Here is a 13,941-nt window from a genome sequence, read left to right as displayed (position 1 = left end):
CAGATATGTGTATTGTTTAATCTTTTGCGGGATACGATGACGTTTTCATCGCTACTATTTTGTGGACTAAACAACCTTTAAATCGCTTTTTATAAAAAAATTTATGAGTTGTGAAATGGCGAAAAAGTGGCGATTCGGACATTTGGGCACTGTGATCTCTAAGCATCTGCATCTGGAAGACGCTTAGACATCAAGATGAACGACAGGCCTGGGAGTCTAGTATAGAATCGTATTTAAATGCCTCCGGCAGATTTGCATTTCTGTGCTGGCACCAGTGGGTGTTTTGCAATGTGCAGGAAACACCCACCTGGTACAGAGAGAGATAGAGTCCTCTCTATCCTCCCGCTCCCGCTGTGCAATGTGATAGTATGGAGCAGGGGTTAAGATGCATTGAAATGTATTTGTATTTTTAAGCTTTTTTAGTTAAACAACTGCTTTTTTGCAACAGTCCTTCAGAGAAATCTATTCTGGAAACACACATTTTGAAAAAAAGACAGGAATCCCCCCCCCCCCCCCCCCAAAAAAAAAATATGAACAAGACTATATTGTTTATAATGTGTTTCATAATAATGTAATAGATAGCATCTGAACTGCCATTTTTGCTGAACAAATGGTTATAAATAATGTTGGGAAAATGTAGATTTAAATTTGAAAAACACAGGGAGCACAGCCACCCTAATATTTATTTTTAAAGATGTTAAATTAGTTTAGCTCATGGGTGTGAAACTCCTGGAATCCGTATGTAAATAACAAATGTTCTGTAGAACCAGTAATCACTGTAAAGCATTTACAACAACATTCACGCTCACCCGGGGCATTAATGTTGCAGAAAGCATATTAATAATCAATTTGGGTAATATTTTTATCTACATATGCACAAAGATTTCATACTGGCACTTGTCAGTAAAACAATTTGGTGGGTGGTTAGGGTGTCCATAGGCCCCCAAGAAGAATTGGGTCCCAGGCTACCGTCCAAACCACCTATATTATAATCCACTACTGCAGATGGATATCCAGATTTTAACAAATATTCTCAGTGTTTTGTTTGGATGAGAAAATGGTAATCTTAGGAAGTGTTTTGGATTGGACACTCAAAACTGTGAGCCACTCTAAATGTATTGATCTTTGCTCCAAATCAGATCATTATAATGTGTGAATGTGAAGAAAGAATCACAGACACCCTCACTCTTTTAGAAGATTCTGTAATTTATTATTGAACTTAGAAGGGAGTACCCCTCCCCAGCTATTTCCCTTGATTGTGATTGACTTATCTTAATTTGGTCCTACTTCCAAAACTGTTGAGTGGCATAAACAGTAAATAATATGTCACATGAGATTTCCACATCATGTTGGTACATGGAGAAGGTACAGGACATGCCTCTTCAAGGTCCCAGAAGTTTTAATTTCTGTATTCAAAGTTTTTTTTTTCTTTATTTAATGTATTTAATATTTATGATAATTCCCACACATATCAATATACAATAACTTGCATCCCAGATTCAATTAAAATGAAGAGTTTGGATGAAGAAGGCTTCAAATAAATCCAAACCAAGTTATCCCTAATGACGCTATTTGGGATGTCAAATAAAAAAATCAAATAACAACAAGTGTGATTTAATAATTTATTCTTAAAACAACTATGTTCAGAGTCTTTCACAAACAACAGCATAAATAAATAAGATAATTAGGCTTTTGCCAAATATTCAAGAATTTGTAATTAAATTAGTAATAAACCGATTCAGGACAAACCAGCAAGTAAAAGCAAACACTTCATTATGAATGAGAAGCAGCAGACAGTCTAGTAAAATTACATTGGAGCTGCTTATATACATTTAGATATGTAACAGTCATGACACTGTCTGGGAATAGTAAATAAGAGGATGTGCTTGATGTAAGAAGCTGCAGGTATGAACACCAACGCGTTTACTCATCCCGCATCAGACTATCAGACAATGGACTAATTACACTGAAAACCTACATGTCAACTTTCCTGTGTTTGGGGAAAGAGGAAAGTCTGCACCCATCACTAAACTGATTAGCAGCTATGTGAAAATCATGTCTCAGAAAAAGGAGTGATCTCACTTTTATGACTGACTTCTAATTACGCTTAAGTAGCTTTTCTTGTTGAGATGCAATCAGTAGTTCACAAGCCCTAAAGCCTTTACCGCTAAAAGAAGTTTTGCAAGTGCTCCACAAACACTCTTAAAACTTGAAGAGATGGACCTCACACTACAATGAATATACAGCTTGCCTAGGGGAGTGCAGTGGGGGGAAACAGAGGTGGTGGGGGTCTTCCCCACATCAAATATGGCATAGCATTGAGTGACAACTTTTCTAATGTCAATAAACAGAACTGATATTGCTTGAAGAAAAGGGTTATCAGATAGCAGAGTGTGACCTTAGGCAATGTTTATCAAGTCTGATGAACAGATAGGGTTTCATTGTTAAAGTGGTGACCATTGTCAGTATGTTAGTGACTTTCTGCTTCTTTTTCTCATGCTCCCAGATTTTACAGATGAATATGAATAATGTGATGTGACAGTTGATTCATTCTAAAATAAAGGTGCATGGCAACAGTTCTGGAGCAGATTTATCAGAACTGTTCTAGTTGCTCATGGCAACCAATCATAGCTCAGCTTTAATTTCCCCACAGCTGTTTATGAAATTAAAGCTGAGCTCTGATTGGTTTCCATGGGCAACTATACATTTTTTACCTCAGAAACATCTGATAAATCTCCCCAAATGTGTTTTCAAATTCGGACAGTTCACTAAAAGTGCATTATCCGTCTATAATGTGTCCGGCGATACATTAAGACTTAGAAATCACTGCGCTTCCCCGTAATGGTCCGATAGAGTTCACCATCTTTTTTGTGGTGCACCTTAACATAGGGCATGCAACACAATTTGAAAGTTAAATATCGGTCCAAATCAGTCGGACCATCTGTCGGCACACCCCCTGATTTGTGTTGAAAGCCAGGGCATCTGCGCCACAAAAGGGTCGCGTGTGACACAATCCCAGTGCAGACATGTATAAAATATCAGTGCAAGCCGTTTTAGCCATGAAGAACGTGAACAGTCCGACTAAAGTGCACAGCGCGACCCTTAGTAAATGTGCCCCAAAGTTTCTCCCATAGGTTTTATTTACCTAATCTATTTTATTTTTCTGCATTTTTTTTAATCTCTTTTCCAAATATTGGATCAGATCTATTCTGTCTGACTTGGCACTGAAAAGAATGTCTTTGTATTTAGCACATGTATTTTAGAAGTGTCTGTGCCAGTTTTGTGATGCTGCTGAACTGTGTCCTACAAGACAGAAAAATGTGCACCTAAAGGAGCGTGCAGGGGCTGAGGAGGAGCAACGCATTTAATACGGCGACTTGACGGAACTGTGTCACACAAAAAAGCAACACCTAAAAAGAATGGTGCACACTTTCAGAGAAGTGCAGGGTGCGCCAGATTGTTGAAGACCACGCACCAGTATTCAATTATATGGCGCACACTGTGCATTTATGAGGCAAACTGCATTTAGTGCAGATTACACTACTGTTGATATATCTCGTCCAATTTGTAAAAACATTGAAACTCTCCTGTTCCAAAAATAAATGGTAGAAAATAATTTTCACACATGAACAGGTGATAGTCGAGATGCAATTTCTTGAAGACATCACATCAAAGATAATCAATAATTGGAACCATCTATAAAAATGAGTGACTAGAAAACCGTGATCTTGTCCACTTACAGATAAAAAATTTCTGACACAAAAATACAGCATATCAGAATAGCATAGATATGCTTCCCCCAGTAATACAATGCTTCTAGGGTCCGCACTGGTCTCTATTTCCTGGTCCATCTGGAAATATTCAGACAACCATTGCAGTGTATGGAGACCAGTAGAGACCCAGGCAGTGGCTTGAATCTTACATCTTGCATCTTTTGATAACTGGTACTCCAAAGCTACGTACAAAGTTATTTAGTCCCCACGGTCCCTAAGCAATCATTGCAGTTAATTCCTGTGCCCAATATCACTCGGCACTCTCAAATGGACAGTCCTGGTCTGGAGCAGAAACCCTAGCACCCCCCTATCTGACAGTAGAGAGTCTACTGGGTAACAGCACAGACTGCTTGGGAAAAGTGGGGGCTAGAGAAGTAAGAAGCAGAGCCCAGAAGTGATTATTCATTATTTCTATAGTGTTTATTATACAACATTTCTATATTAATTCAAATTTATTTTATCATATTTTCTTCCATATCCCTTGATACAATTATTCCTCTTCCTTAAAGGCTCTGCAGAGTACAATACCGATATGTAACAAGTATGTTTAGAATAGATGTGGAAGCTACTTATAAACAAACTGTAGTTAAAATAAGTAAAACTGTTATTTTTGGAAAATATTAAGAGTGATGGTAGAATATAAGGCAGGCCGGAAACAGGAAAAGGCAGAAAAAAAAGACAGGAAAAATGTGATAAAATCATGAAAGGTTATGAAATGTAAAAGGGAAGTTATCAAAACACCAAACAACTGATTTCATAACATAGACTTCCTATGTTTAGCCATTAATGACATCCGGTAGGGTATGATATTTAAGAATAGGACAATAGTTGTGGTCTTCAAATTGAAGTGACAAATCATGCATGTAAAATATGTAAATAATTTATATAATCCAATTAATATGATAAAAATAAGACTTGACTTGGTTGGTGCAGCTTTTTGTCTCAACTAGCTAAGTTTCAGCATGCATTATGTTTTGAAACCTATTTTGCTTATCATCATTTTTCACAGCTTTAACTTTTGTTGAGCTAATTATTCTGTAGACGGATCACTTTTTAAAAAAGTGATAAACCAGGGACACTTACTCACAGATTCAGACACTGTGACTGTGGCAATCTTCTCATATTTGTTATTCATGGTGTCCTTCCTAAAATCAACTGTTAAAATGATGCTAATGGACCAGAAGTGTTGTGGCACGTGCAACCATAGCATGTTGGTTTGGCAGATTCACATAATATTACTGTGTGCTGAAATGTTCTATGCTGCAGGAAATAGGCAAGGGAAGGGGGTAGTGCTGAGGGAGCAGAGGGATGGGAGACAATGGGGCACATTTACTTACCCGGTCCAGTCGCGATCCAGCGGCGCGTTCTCTGCTCTGGATTCGGGTCCGGCCGGGATTTATGAATGTAGTTCTTCCGCCGTCCACCAGGTGGCGCTGCTGCGCTGAACGTCATCTCATCGCGCCGGAATGTACCACCTCGGACCAGGTGAAGGTAAGCGCTCCCCAAGCGACACTTTTTCGGTTTTTAAATGCGGCGGTTTTTCCGAATACATCGAGTTTTCGTTCGGCCGCGCCCCCAATTTCCGTCGCGCGCATGCCGGCGCCGATGCGCCACAATCCGATCGCGTGCGCCACAATCCCGGGGCAATTCAGGTACAATCGGCGCAAATCGGAAATATTCGGGTAACACGTCGGGAAAACGCGAATCGGGCCCTTAGTAAATGACCCCCAATGTAACAGCCTGTGAACCTGCAGCACAGATGGGCTCTGGAAACTACCCCAGTAACTTTTCAGGCTTTATAGCATGATTTTAACAGTTGATCAGTTGATTTTTAAAAAGAAGAAGGCCAAGGATAGGCTTCAAGAAGGGTCTAGATGCCTTTTTACAACTAAATAACATTGATGGCTTTGTTATATAGAATTGTTCCCCCTAAATCCCTTCCTCATGCAATCCCTTCCCTTCCTTGGTTGAACTTGATGGACAAGTGTCTTTTTTCAACCGTATAAACTATGATACTATGAACAAATATAATATGTTTACCACAGTCATGGTGCTTGGATTTATGAGTAAGTGTCCATGGTTTATCATGCTTGATTTTGATGGCAGATTTCATTTAAGGGGGTTTTCCCACAAACAAAAGTTAGGCCTAACTTACTGATCAGTGGGGGTGTCAGTGATGAGATCCTCACAGATCACAAAAACAAGTAGTCCGATGGGGTCCCACATACCTGAGTCGGACCCCTCATTGCTCGGTCAAAGTAATGGCGCAGACGGCCGCAAATGACCGTTCTGCTCCATTAATCTCTATGGAGCCGATGGAAATTGCCGATCTCACCGATCTCCGTCAGTTCTATAGAGATTAACGGTAATGCGCGACCGTCTGCTCAATTAGTCCAATGGAGCAATGAGGGGTCCGACTGAGGTACGTGCTAACCCATCGGACCCCTCGTTTTCGCGATCTGTAGGGGTCTCATGACTGAGACCCCCACTGATCAGCAAGTTAGGCAGTATCCCGTGGATAGGGTCTAGCTTTTATTTGTGGGAAAACCCCTTTATGCCCCATTCAATGGGGCTAATCCACAGTCATGGTGTGAACCCACAGGATATTATACTACATAATCCAATGGAGTCTAATAGTCAAATCTTAAATTCTCAAGGGAATCTGAAACTGATATTTTTGTTCAGGAAATTTTAAAAATACATTTACATTAATGTTGCACATAAGTGGTTGTGTGCTTTCTAAATCACAGGAAAATCTCATCCAACTGCTTCAGAAGAAGGTTTGATGCAGTCCTATGTAAATTGCATTGTGACTCTAAGAAGTGACAAATGTCGCCCTAGTTTAGTAATGACAGCACAGTAAAATGATATAAGAAAACACAGTTGTTCAGAAGTGAGCAGAGGCACTATTATATAGACTAAACACAGACATACATTATGTATTCTGAAATGCTATACATATGTACATGTGCACATACGTAAACATACTAGCAGGTCTACACATGTTTTAACCCTGCTTTATCATAACAATGTAATTAGTGTCCTTTGACATTTTCCTAAGAACGCATGAAGCATAGCAAAATCATCAATATCTTTTCAACTATTGCACCCAGTGGAACATATAAATGGAGACAAGATCTGTTTTCTTTCTATCAACCTGTACAGTTCAATAATCAAAGCCTCAGTTCAGACTAACATCAGTCTCTATGCTAGTCTAATCTGTCATTATTATAGAAAATGTTGAAAAGGTAAATTCAATAAAATGATTTTGATGTCAATAAGTTCTTTCATTGTCTTTGGTTGGATAGTAATCTGCTACACTGTTTTAACACAAACTATTCTACCCCTGTCCATAGGCAACTCAGAGACTACACTTCTATAGGTACAATGCTGCCATTAGGATACCATATCCCTAATATATGAAGTCTCCATATCATAGCCCCTTTAATGTGCACAATATTTTCCTGTCTCAGAACATTATAATTTACCTCCAGACAACATATATAATTATAAGTTCAATTAAAACAATAAAAGAAGCCGACGCTGCACTAGCACATATAGACGTATAATACAACAATAATCTGCCCTTATGTTTCAAAGACCAGACGCTAGTTACTTGGAACCTGGAATGGGTGTTGGCAAATATTTCAAAATGATCCCATTTGTTGAGCATCAATCTTGTGTCATTTTGCCATCACTGGCTGTCGGTGCTGTTCTGCAGTAGAATGGCTTTGTCTTCTGTTCAGACATGCACTTTTTACAAGCTCATGACTTCAGAAAATGTGACCTCATTTTAATTCACAATTACACTGCCTATTCACTTAGAGATCTCTATATTCCTGGGGTGAGTAAGCACGAGCGAGAGAGATAAGCAATTCACAGATTCATCCGATGACACTTATCTCCAAGGAGTAAAGGGTTACACAAAACTCCATTAATATAGTCAAACTGGTCCCATAATAGGGACCCCACCCTAGCTTGCAATGATATAGAAACATCAAGCTCTCAGTCCTGTCGATATCTGTCGATATTGCTTTTATTATTTTGTGTGCAAAAAATCCAATAATCCACAAAACTCACAACGTTTCGGGTCCATAAATGGACCTTCATCAGAAACTGATTATGGATAAGGGGCAGGAAAACAGTGTAAAACTTCTATTATGTGCGAGTTAGAGGCGCACCTCAAAAGTGGAGAGTCCACTCCTTACTAATAGTAGGGGATTTTTGAATAGAGGAGGAAAGATTCTTGTCAAAGATTCTTGTCTTCACAGCAAAGAAGAGAGTATCTACAAATAGTGTCTCTCGTTTTGAATGACCTTTGATTTGAATGGACAATGTTTATTGTTTTATTCCTTCTGTGGTGGTGGTGGTACAAAGAAATTAAACACTGACTTTGAGGATTTCAGATTACCTGAAGGAAATGCCTTCAGATTATCATTAGGGGCCATGAATCATGACACGAAAAGCCATGCAGTTTCCTTTAGTTGATTTTTTTTTTAGCTTTTCCACTGCAGAAAAGTAGCAAAAAGTGCTGTTTGTCGGGTACTTTCTACAGCACAAAACTAACCACCTGGTACTTGATCTGAGTCACAGAATATGCAGTCGAGCTGGTACAATGCAGTGGAAATGAGGTTTATACAGATCTTTGTCACAAGACAAATAGAGAGACTGCAGGGTCATAGGTGAGAGATGGGGCATCATTGTAACCTTTAAAATCAACTGGGTCTGCGGGAAAACCACCAGGAACAGGAAATTCCTTCTATCTATAGATGATATATTATTATTAATGATTAGACTTTTGGTGGCCCCTAGGGCATATGACTTATTTGCTCCCATGAGGCACAGGATTCAACCCCCCAGAGGTGATTATTTTTGGTGGCCTCTCTGGTACATAATTATTTTATTGCTTGCTCCTGAGGTACATTTTACTTGTTTGCTATTTGTCCCTGAGGCACATAACTGATTTGTTACCCCTGAGGCGGATGACCATAAGGTATATTTTATGTGTTACTTATTTGGTTCCCTTGAGGTACACGCTTTATTTTGTGGCCCCTCAGGGCCATGATATATTGGGTGTTCCTGAGGTAGGTACTCTTCACCTCCACACAATGTAGTGAGAGAGCGGTACATGGGGCAGCACAGACATTATTTCCCTCGCACTTTCTATGTGAGTTTCACTACAGCCTCGCCCTCCCCCATCAGGGCGCCCCTCGCTTTGTTCACTTTCCAGTATCCCCCTCCACCCAGTGTCATCCAATGAGGTGGGCCGCTAGGAAGAAAAACAAAAGCGCTCATTGGTGCTCGCCTCGGCACGACACTCCGCCCACTATCAGTCTGCCACGGGTTTGTGAATGGGGGGTCCGGCCCGCTGATAAGTACAGTGGGCGGGAACAAGGAGTTTGGCGGAGGCCCCGCCCCTTGCCCGTGCGGCTGAGTCACGCCTTCTTATAAGGAGAGCGGCGCTATGCGGGGTACTGGAGTTATGTGCGGAGAGGAGACAGTGCGGACGTGACACTACATAACAGCGGCGGCCTCCTACTACATTGTATCGGGACTGTATCTGGACCAGGAGCCGCTGAAATCTCGGCACCCGAATTGGTGGATTTACTCTTGGATTGCTCCGCGCACCGCAGCGCCTCCCTGTGATACGAGCAGCGCACAGCAGCCACTTGTTGCCCGGGATGACTGTGATGATGAGTGCGGGGCGCCTGCTGTGTGCGCTCTGCCTGCTCCTCGGGCTGCCCCTTCCTCCCGGCTCCGCAGCCCAGAACCAGTACCACGGAGAGAAGGGCATCTCTGCCCCGGAGCACGGCTTCTGCCAGCCCATCTCCATCCCCCTGTGCACGGACATCGCTTACAACCAGACCATCATGCCCAACCTGCTGGGCCACACCAACCAGGAGGACGCGGGGCTGGAGGTGCACCAGTTCTACCCGCTGGTCAAGGTGCAGTGCTCGCCCGAGCTGCGCTTCTTCCTGTGCTCCATGTACGCGCCGGTGTGCACGGTGCTGGAGAACGCCATCCCCCCGTGCCGCTCGCTGTGTGAACGGGCGCGACAAGGCTGCGAGGCCCTGATGAACAAGTTCGGCTTCCAGTGGCCCGAGAGGCTGCGCTGCGAGAACTTCCCGGTGCACGGGGCGGGGGAGATCTGTGTGGGGCAGAACACGTCTGATACCCCGAGCGGCCCCACCGCCAACCCCACCCCGTACCTGCCCGACATCATCACCTTCCAGCCGCACTCCCCGCACCGCGACTTCGCCTGCCCCCGGCAGCTCAAGGTGCCCCCGTACCTGGGCTACCGCTTCCTGGGGGAGAAGGACTGCGGCGCCCCCTGCGAGCCCAGCAAAGCCAACGGCCTGATGTACTTCAAGGAGGAGGAGGTGCGCTTCGCCCGGCTCTGGGTGGGCATCTGGGCCATCCTGTGCGGCATCTCCACGCTCTTCACCGTGCTCACCTACCTGGTGGACATGCGGCGCTTCAGCTACCCGGAGCGGCCCATCATCTTCCTGTCCGGCTGCTACTTCATGGTGGCCGTGGCTTATGCCGCAGGCTTCCTGCTGGAGGAGCGCGCCGTGTGCCTGGACCGCTTCTCCGAGGACACTTACCGCACGGTGGCGCAGGGCACCAAGAAGGAGGGCTGCACCATCCTCTTCATGATCCTCTACTTCTTCGGTATGGCGAGCTCCATCTGGTGGGTCATCCTGTCCCTCACCTGGTTCCTGGCAGCTGGCATGAAATGGGGCCATGAAGCCATAGAAGCCAACTCTCAGTACTTCCACCTGGCAGCCTGGGCCGTGCCCGCTGTGAAGACCATCACCATCCTAGCCATGGGCAGGGTGGACGGTGACATTCTGAGTGGAGTCTGCTATGTGGGCATAAACAGTGTGCAGTCCCTGCGTGGCTTTGTGTTGGCACCGCTCTTCGTCTACCTGTTCATTGGCACCTCCTTCCTCCTGGCTGGCTTTGTTTCCCTGTTCCGCATCCGCACCATCATGAAGCACGATGGCACCAAGACTGAGAAGTTGGAGAAGTTGATGGTGCGCATTGGAGTATTCAGCGTTTTGTACACGGTGCCCGCTACCATTGTGCTGGCATGTTACTTCTATGAGCAGGCGTTTAGGGAAACGTGGGAGAAGACCTGGTTCATGCAAACCTGTAAGAGCTTCGCCATCCCCTGCCCCAGTCAGCACTTCTCCCCCATGAGCCCGGACTTCACTGTGTTCATGATCAAGTACCTAATGACCATGATTGTGGGCATCACCTCCAGCTTCTGGATCTGGTCTGGGAAGACTCTGCAGTCCTGGCGCAAGTTCTATCATAGACTTAGCAACAACAGCAGTGGTAAAGGGGAAACCGCAGTATGAGGAGCCCATCGCCCCACATGGACTTTCTGAATACAGTGCTTTGTGGATCATTGACTCCTTGTTCTTATTGCACATGTTCCTGGGTGACCTGATGGCCTCCATGTCTTCTCCCTTCATCCCATGAGGACATGTTTCATTATAAGTTATAATAACTTGACTGCTGTTGGACTATGCACATTGTTCTGTACCGTTTGATAACTTGCAGAGTATGCCTCATTGTAAGGGATACTACGCCCCAGGGTTACCTTCTCGAATACAGTCTTCTGCCCCTTGCTATGAGATGGACTGTAGTGTTAAACAATAGGATTGCAGCCAGAAGATCCCCCCCCCCCCCCCCATTCACAAATTTCTGCTTCACTTAAGATACAAGCTGCTCTTCTCACTGTATACATTTTGTGCTTGTTGTTATTTTTGTTGCTTTGTCACTTAGACGTCTCAGTATACAGTAGTGGTCTGCATCCCGTGGCTCTCCAGATGTTGTAAGGACAACTCCCAGCATGTCCTGCCGGCCTGTGGTTGCCAGAGCATGCTGGGAGCTGTAGTTGGATAAGCACTAGAGCGCCACAGGTTGCAGAGCGCTGCTGTACACAACATTGTTGCATTTGTCATTTGCTCAGCTGGCCCTGTTTACTCAGCAGATCAAGTCTTGTGGATCCCCAATTTCCAGACTTTTTTATGCTGCCTGCAGACGGTTAATTTAAGTTCCAGTGACTGGAGTGTCACCTACTCAGCAGCTGGGCAAATAGCACCTTTTGGTGGAGACTCTCCTACTGTTATGTCAATAAGGTTCTCACACAGCTCTGCGTTCTGCCACTGATATCAGTATTGATCTAAAGTAACTGTCCTTTTTTTATCGTGTTGTGGCAGCTCAGGAGTGAAATGGTTTTTTTTGTCTGGGGCCAGAAACACATTCCTCTTGCAAGACTTTGCTATCTTCTCCAGCTGCAAATGGGGTTAAAGCATTTCCTTTGTAGACAAATGCCAAATGGCCTCTCAGATTCCTCTGCCACCCATAATTTTAGGAGGGGGTAGGGTAAGATTTTGGGTTTTAACAACGATCCTGCAATATTTTGGGCATTGTAAAATTAATTTTTATTGTCTTAATGTATAATTATGCCTTTTAAATGGTTTTACGGCACTAACTATATAGTGTTTTAACACTTTTTATCTTCTTTATGGGTCACCCCATTTAAGGAAAGGTGACAACCCATCACATACCTCTTTTTACACTCTATAGTTTTGTATTGGGGTCCTGGCACAATCACCATTTAACCATTCTCATATGAGGGAAATATTAGAACAAAAGGCCTAGGCAGGTTTAACTTTTGCCTATTATTTTCCAATGTTTTATTCCCCCACCCAGATAAAAGGTCCATTTATTTTTCTACGCCGAGGAATCGTATCAGTTGCTGCATAATTTGTATTTTGACAGTCAGATACTATGTAAAACCTTAAGAGACTATTTTATACCTGTATTTTGTAATGTGCATGTCAAGCTATCGACAGATGAAGACGACATTGTTATATATTTTTTTTGTAAATAACTACCTTTTTTGTACGAAGATATATATGTATTTATACATTTCTAAGCCTCACTTATCTTGTGTACAGAACACTTAATAAAGCCTACTTTTTAGGTAATTCTTTTGTTGGTGTTTTAATGGGGTGTTTAATTTTCTATGCCCATGTAAAGGGGTAATCCTGGTACACTAGGCTAAAGGGGTCTGCACAAGGTATAAATGTGTGGACACTCTAATGTAGGTCTCCAACATATAAACTGCTGAATTTACAGGGTTGGGGCATCTACATCATGTAGGGAGAAATGTACACTAAATCTTCATCAAACAAGCAGGTAAATGCGAAGACACAGATGAACAAATCTTTCCATCTACTGGTTTTCACTGACATATAGGGATGCTAAAAACTCACAAAATAACTGATGTGAAAATGGCTTAGTTTTATGTTTGCCCTTTTAAGCTAGAAAAACATCTTTAATTATAATATAGTTATTTGTTTTCTTTAAATTGTGTAAGTAATGTGAATTCATAACCTGATAATGATGGCCACTGTCTTTTGGGTGCCACTGCAGTTTTCTCCTGCCCAGATCATATGTGCAGGTCTGATCTATGAATGGGAGTATTTTATTACTGCTTTCCCTATATTGTGCAACATTCAGTATATTTTTATTTATATACCATGTGTATATATTTTATATTTAAACACACACACTTCTATAATTTTGTACATTAAATTAAAGGGATTGTTCAGGTTCAGAAATCTAAAATAAAAGTTACGGAAAGTATATTGGAAAACTATCAATCCATTTTCCTTGTGTCAAAGTTCTATAGGATTTAATGGATGGAAATCTGTCCTGGTCATATGTCACACAGGACTAATTTACTCCAATGAGCCGCCCACCTCTGACATCACATCGCCATAGACATAACTTTTGTGTCGCCAAATTAAGACATGAGAATTCTTTTGGTAGCCCAACAATAAAAGTATTTACAACTGATTAGTTATTTATATTTCTAGGCATAAATATATTTAAAATGAAATTATTCCAGTGTTTTAATATGCAGACTACCATACCCCAGGAATGTGTAGGTATTATGGGGACATGCACAGACATGTTATGAGATTGGCACAGTCCTCTGGGGTCTCATACTGTTTTCAAAGTGTGTGCATATGTTTATTGACTATAAACACACTGGTAATTTATATGACTTTTCCTCAAGCTCCGTAAACTGTGGAGCGTTTGCCTAGTTTTTGGGATAGAATTAAATCTGAATGTGTCCGTTTTA

The 13,941-nt window shown here is 42.5% G+C and overlaps 1 protein-coding gene across 1 annotated transcript; it reads left to right on the top strand.

Moving 5' to 3' along the window:
• Positions 1-9,177: 9,177 nt before the first annotated feature.
• FZD7 (frizzled class receptor 7) lies at positions 9,178-12,784 on the top strand. Its single transcript, XM_072121212.1, has one exon. The coding sequence runs from the start codon at positions 9,455-9,457 to the stop codon at positions 11,135-11,137; it is 1,683 nt and encodes a 560-aa protein (XP_071977313.1). The 5' UTR covers positions 9,178-9,454; the 3' UTR covers positions 11,138-12,784.
• Positions 12,785-13,941: the final 1,157 nt, after the last annotated feature.

The sequence above is a fragment of the Engystomops pustulosus genome, chromosome 8, assembly GCF_040894005.1.
Source record: "Engystomops pustulosus chromosome 8, aEngPut4.maternal, whole genome shotgun sequence".
Lineage (NCBI taxonomy): Eukaryota > Metazoa > Chordata > Amphibia > Anura > Leptodactylidae > Engystomops > Engystomops pustulosus.
This window is presented reverse-complemented; position numbering and strand designations above follow the sequence as displayed.

Bases quoted from the DNA above. Each gene is read 5' to 3' on its own strand.
- FZD7 (XM_072121212.1), top strand. From the start codon at position 9,455: ATGACTGTGATGATGAGTGCGGGGCGCCTGCTGTGTGCGCTCTGCCTG.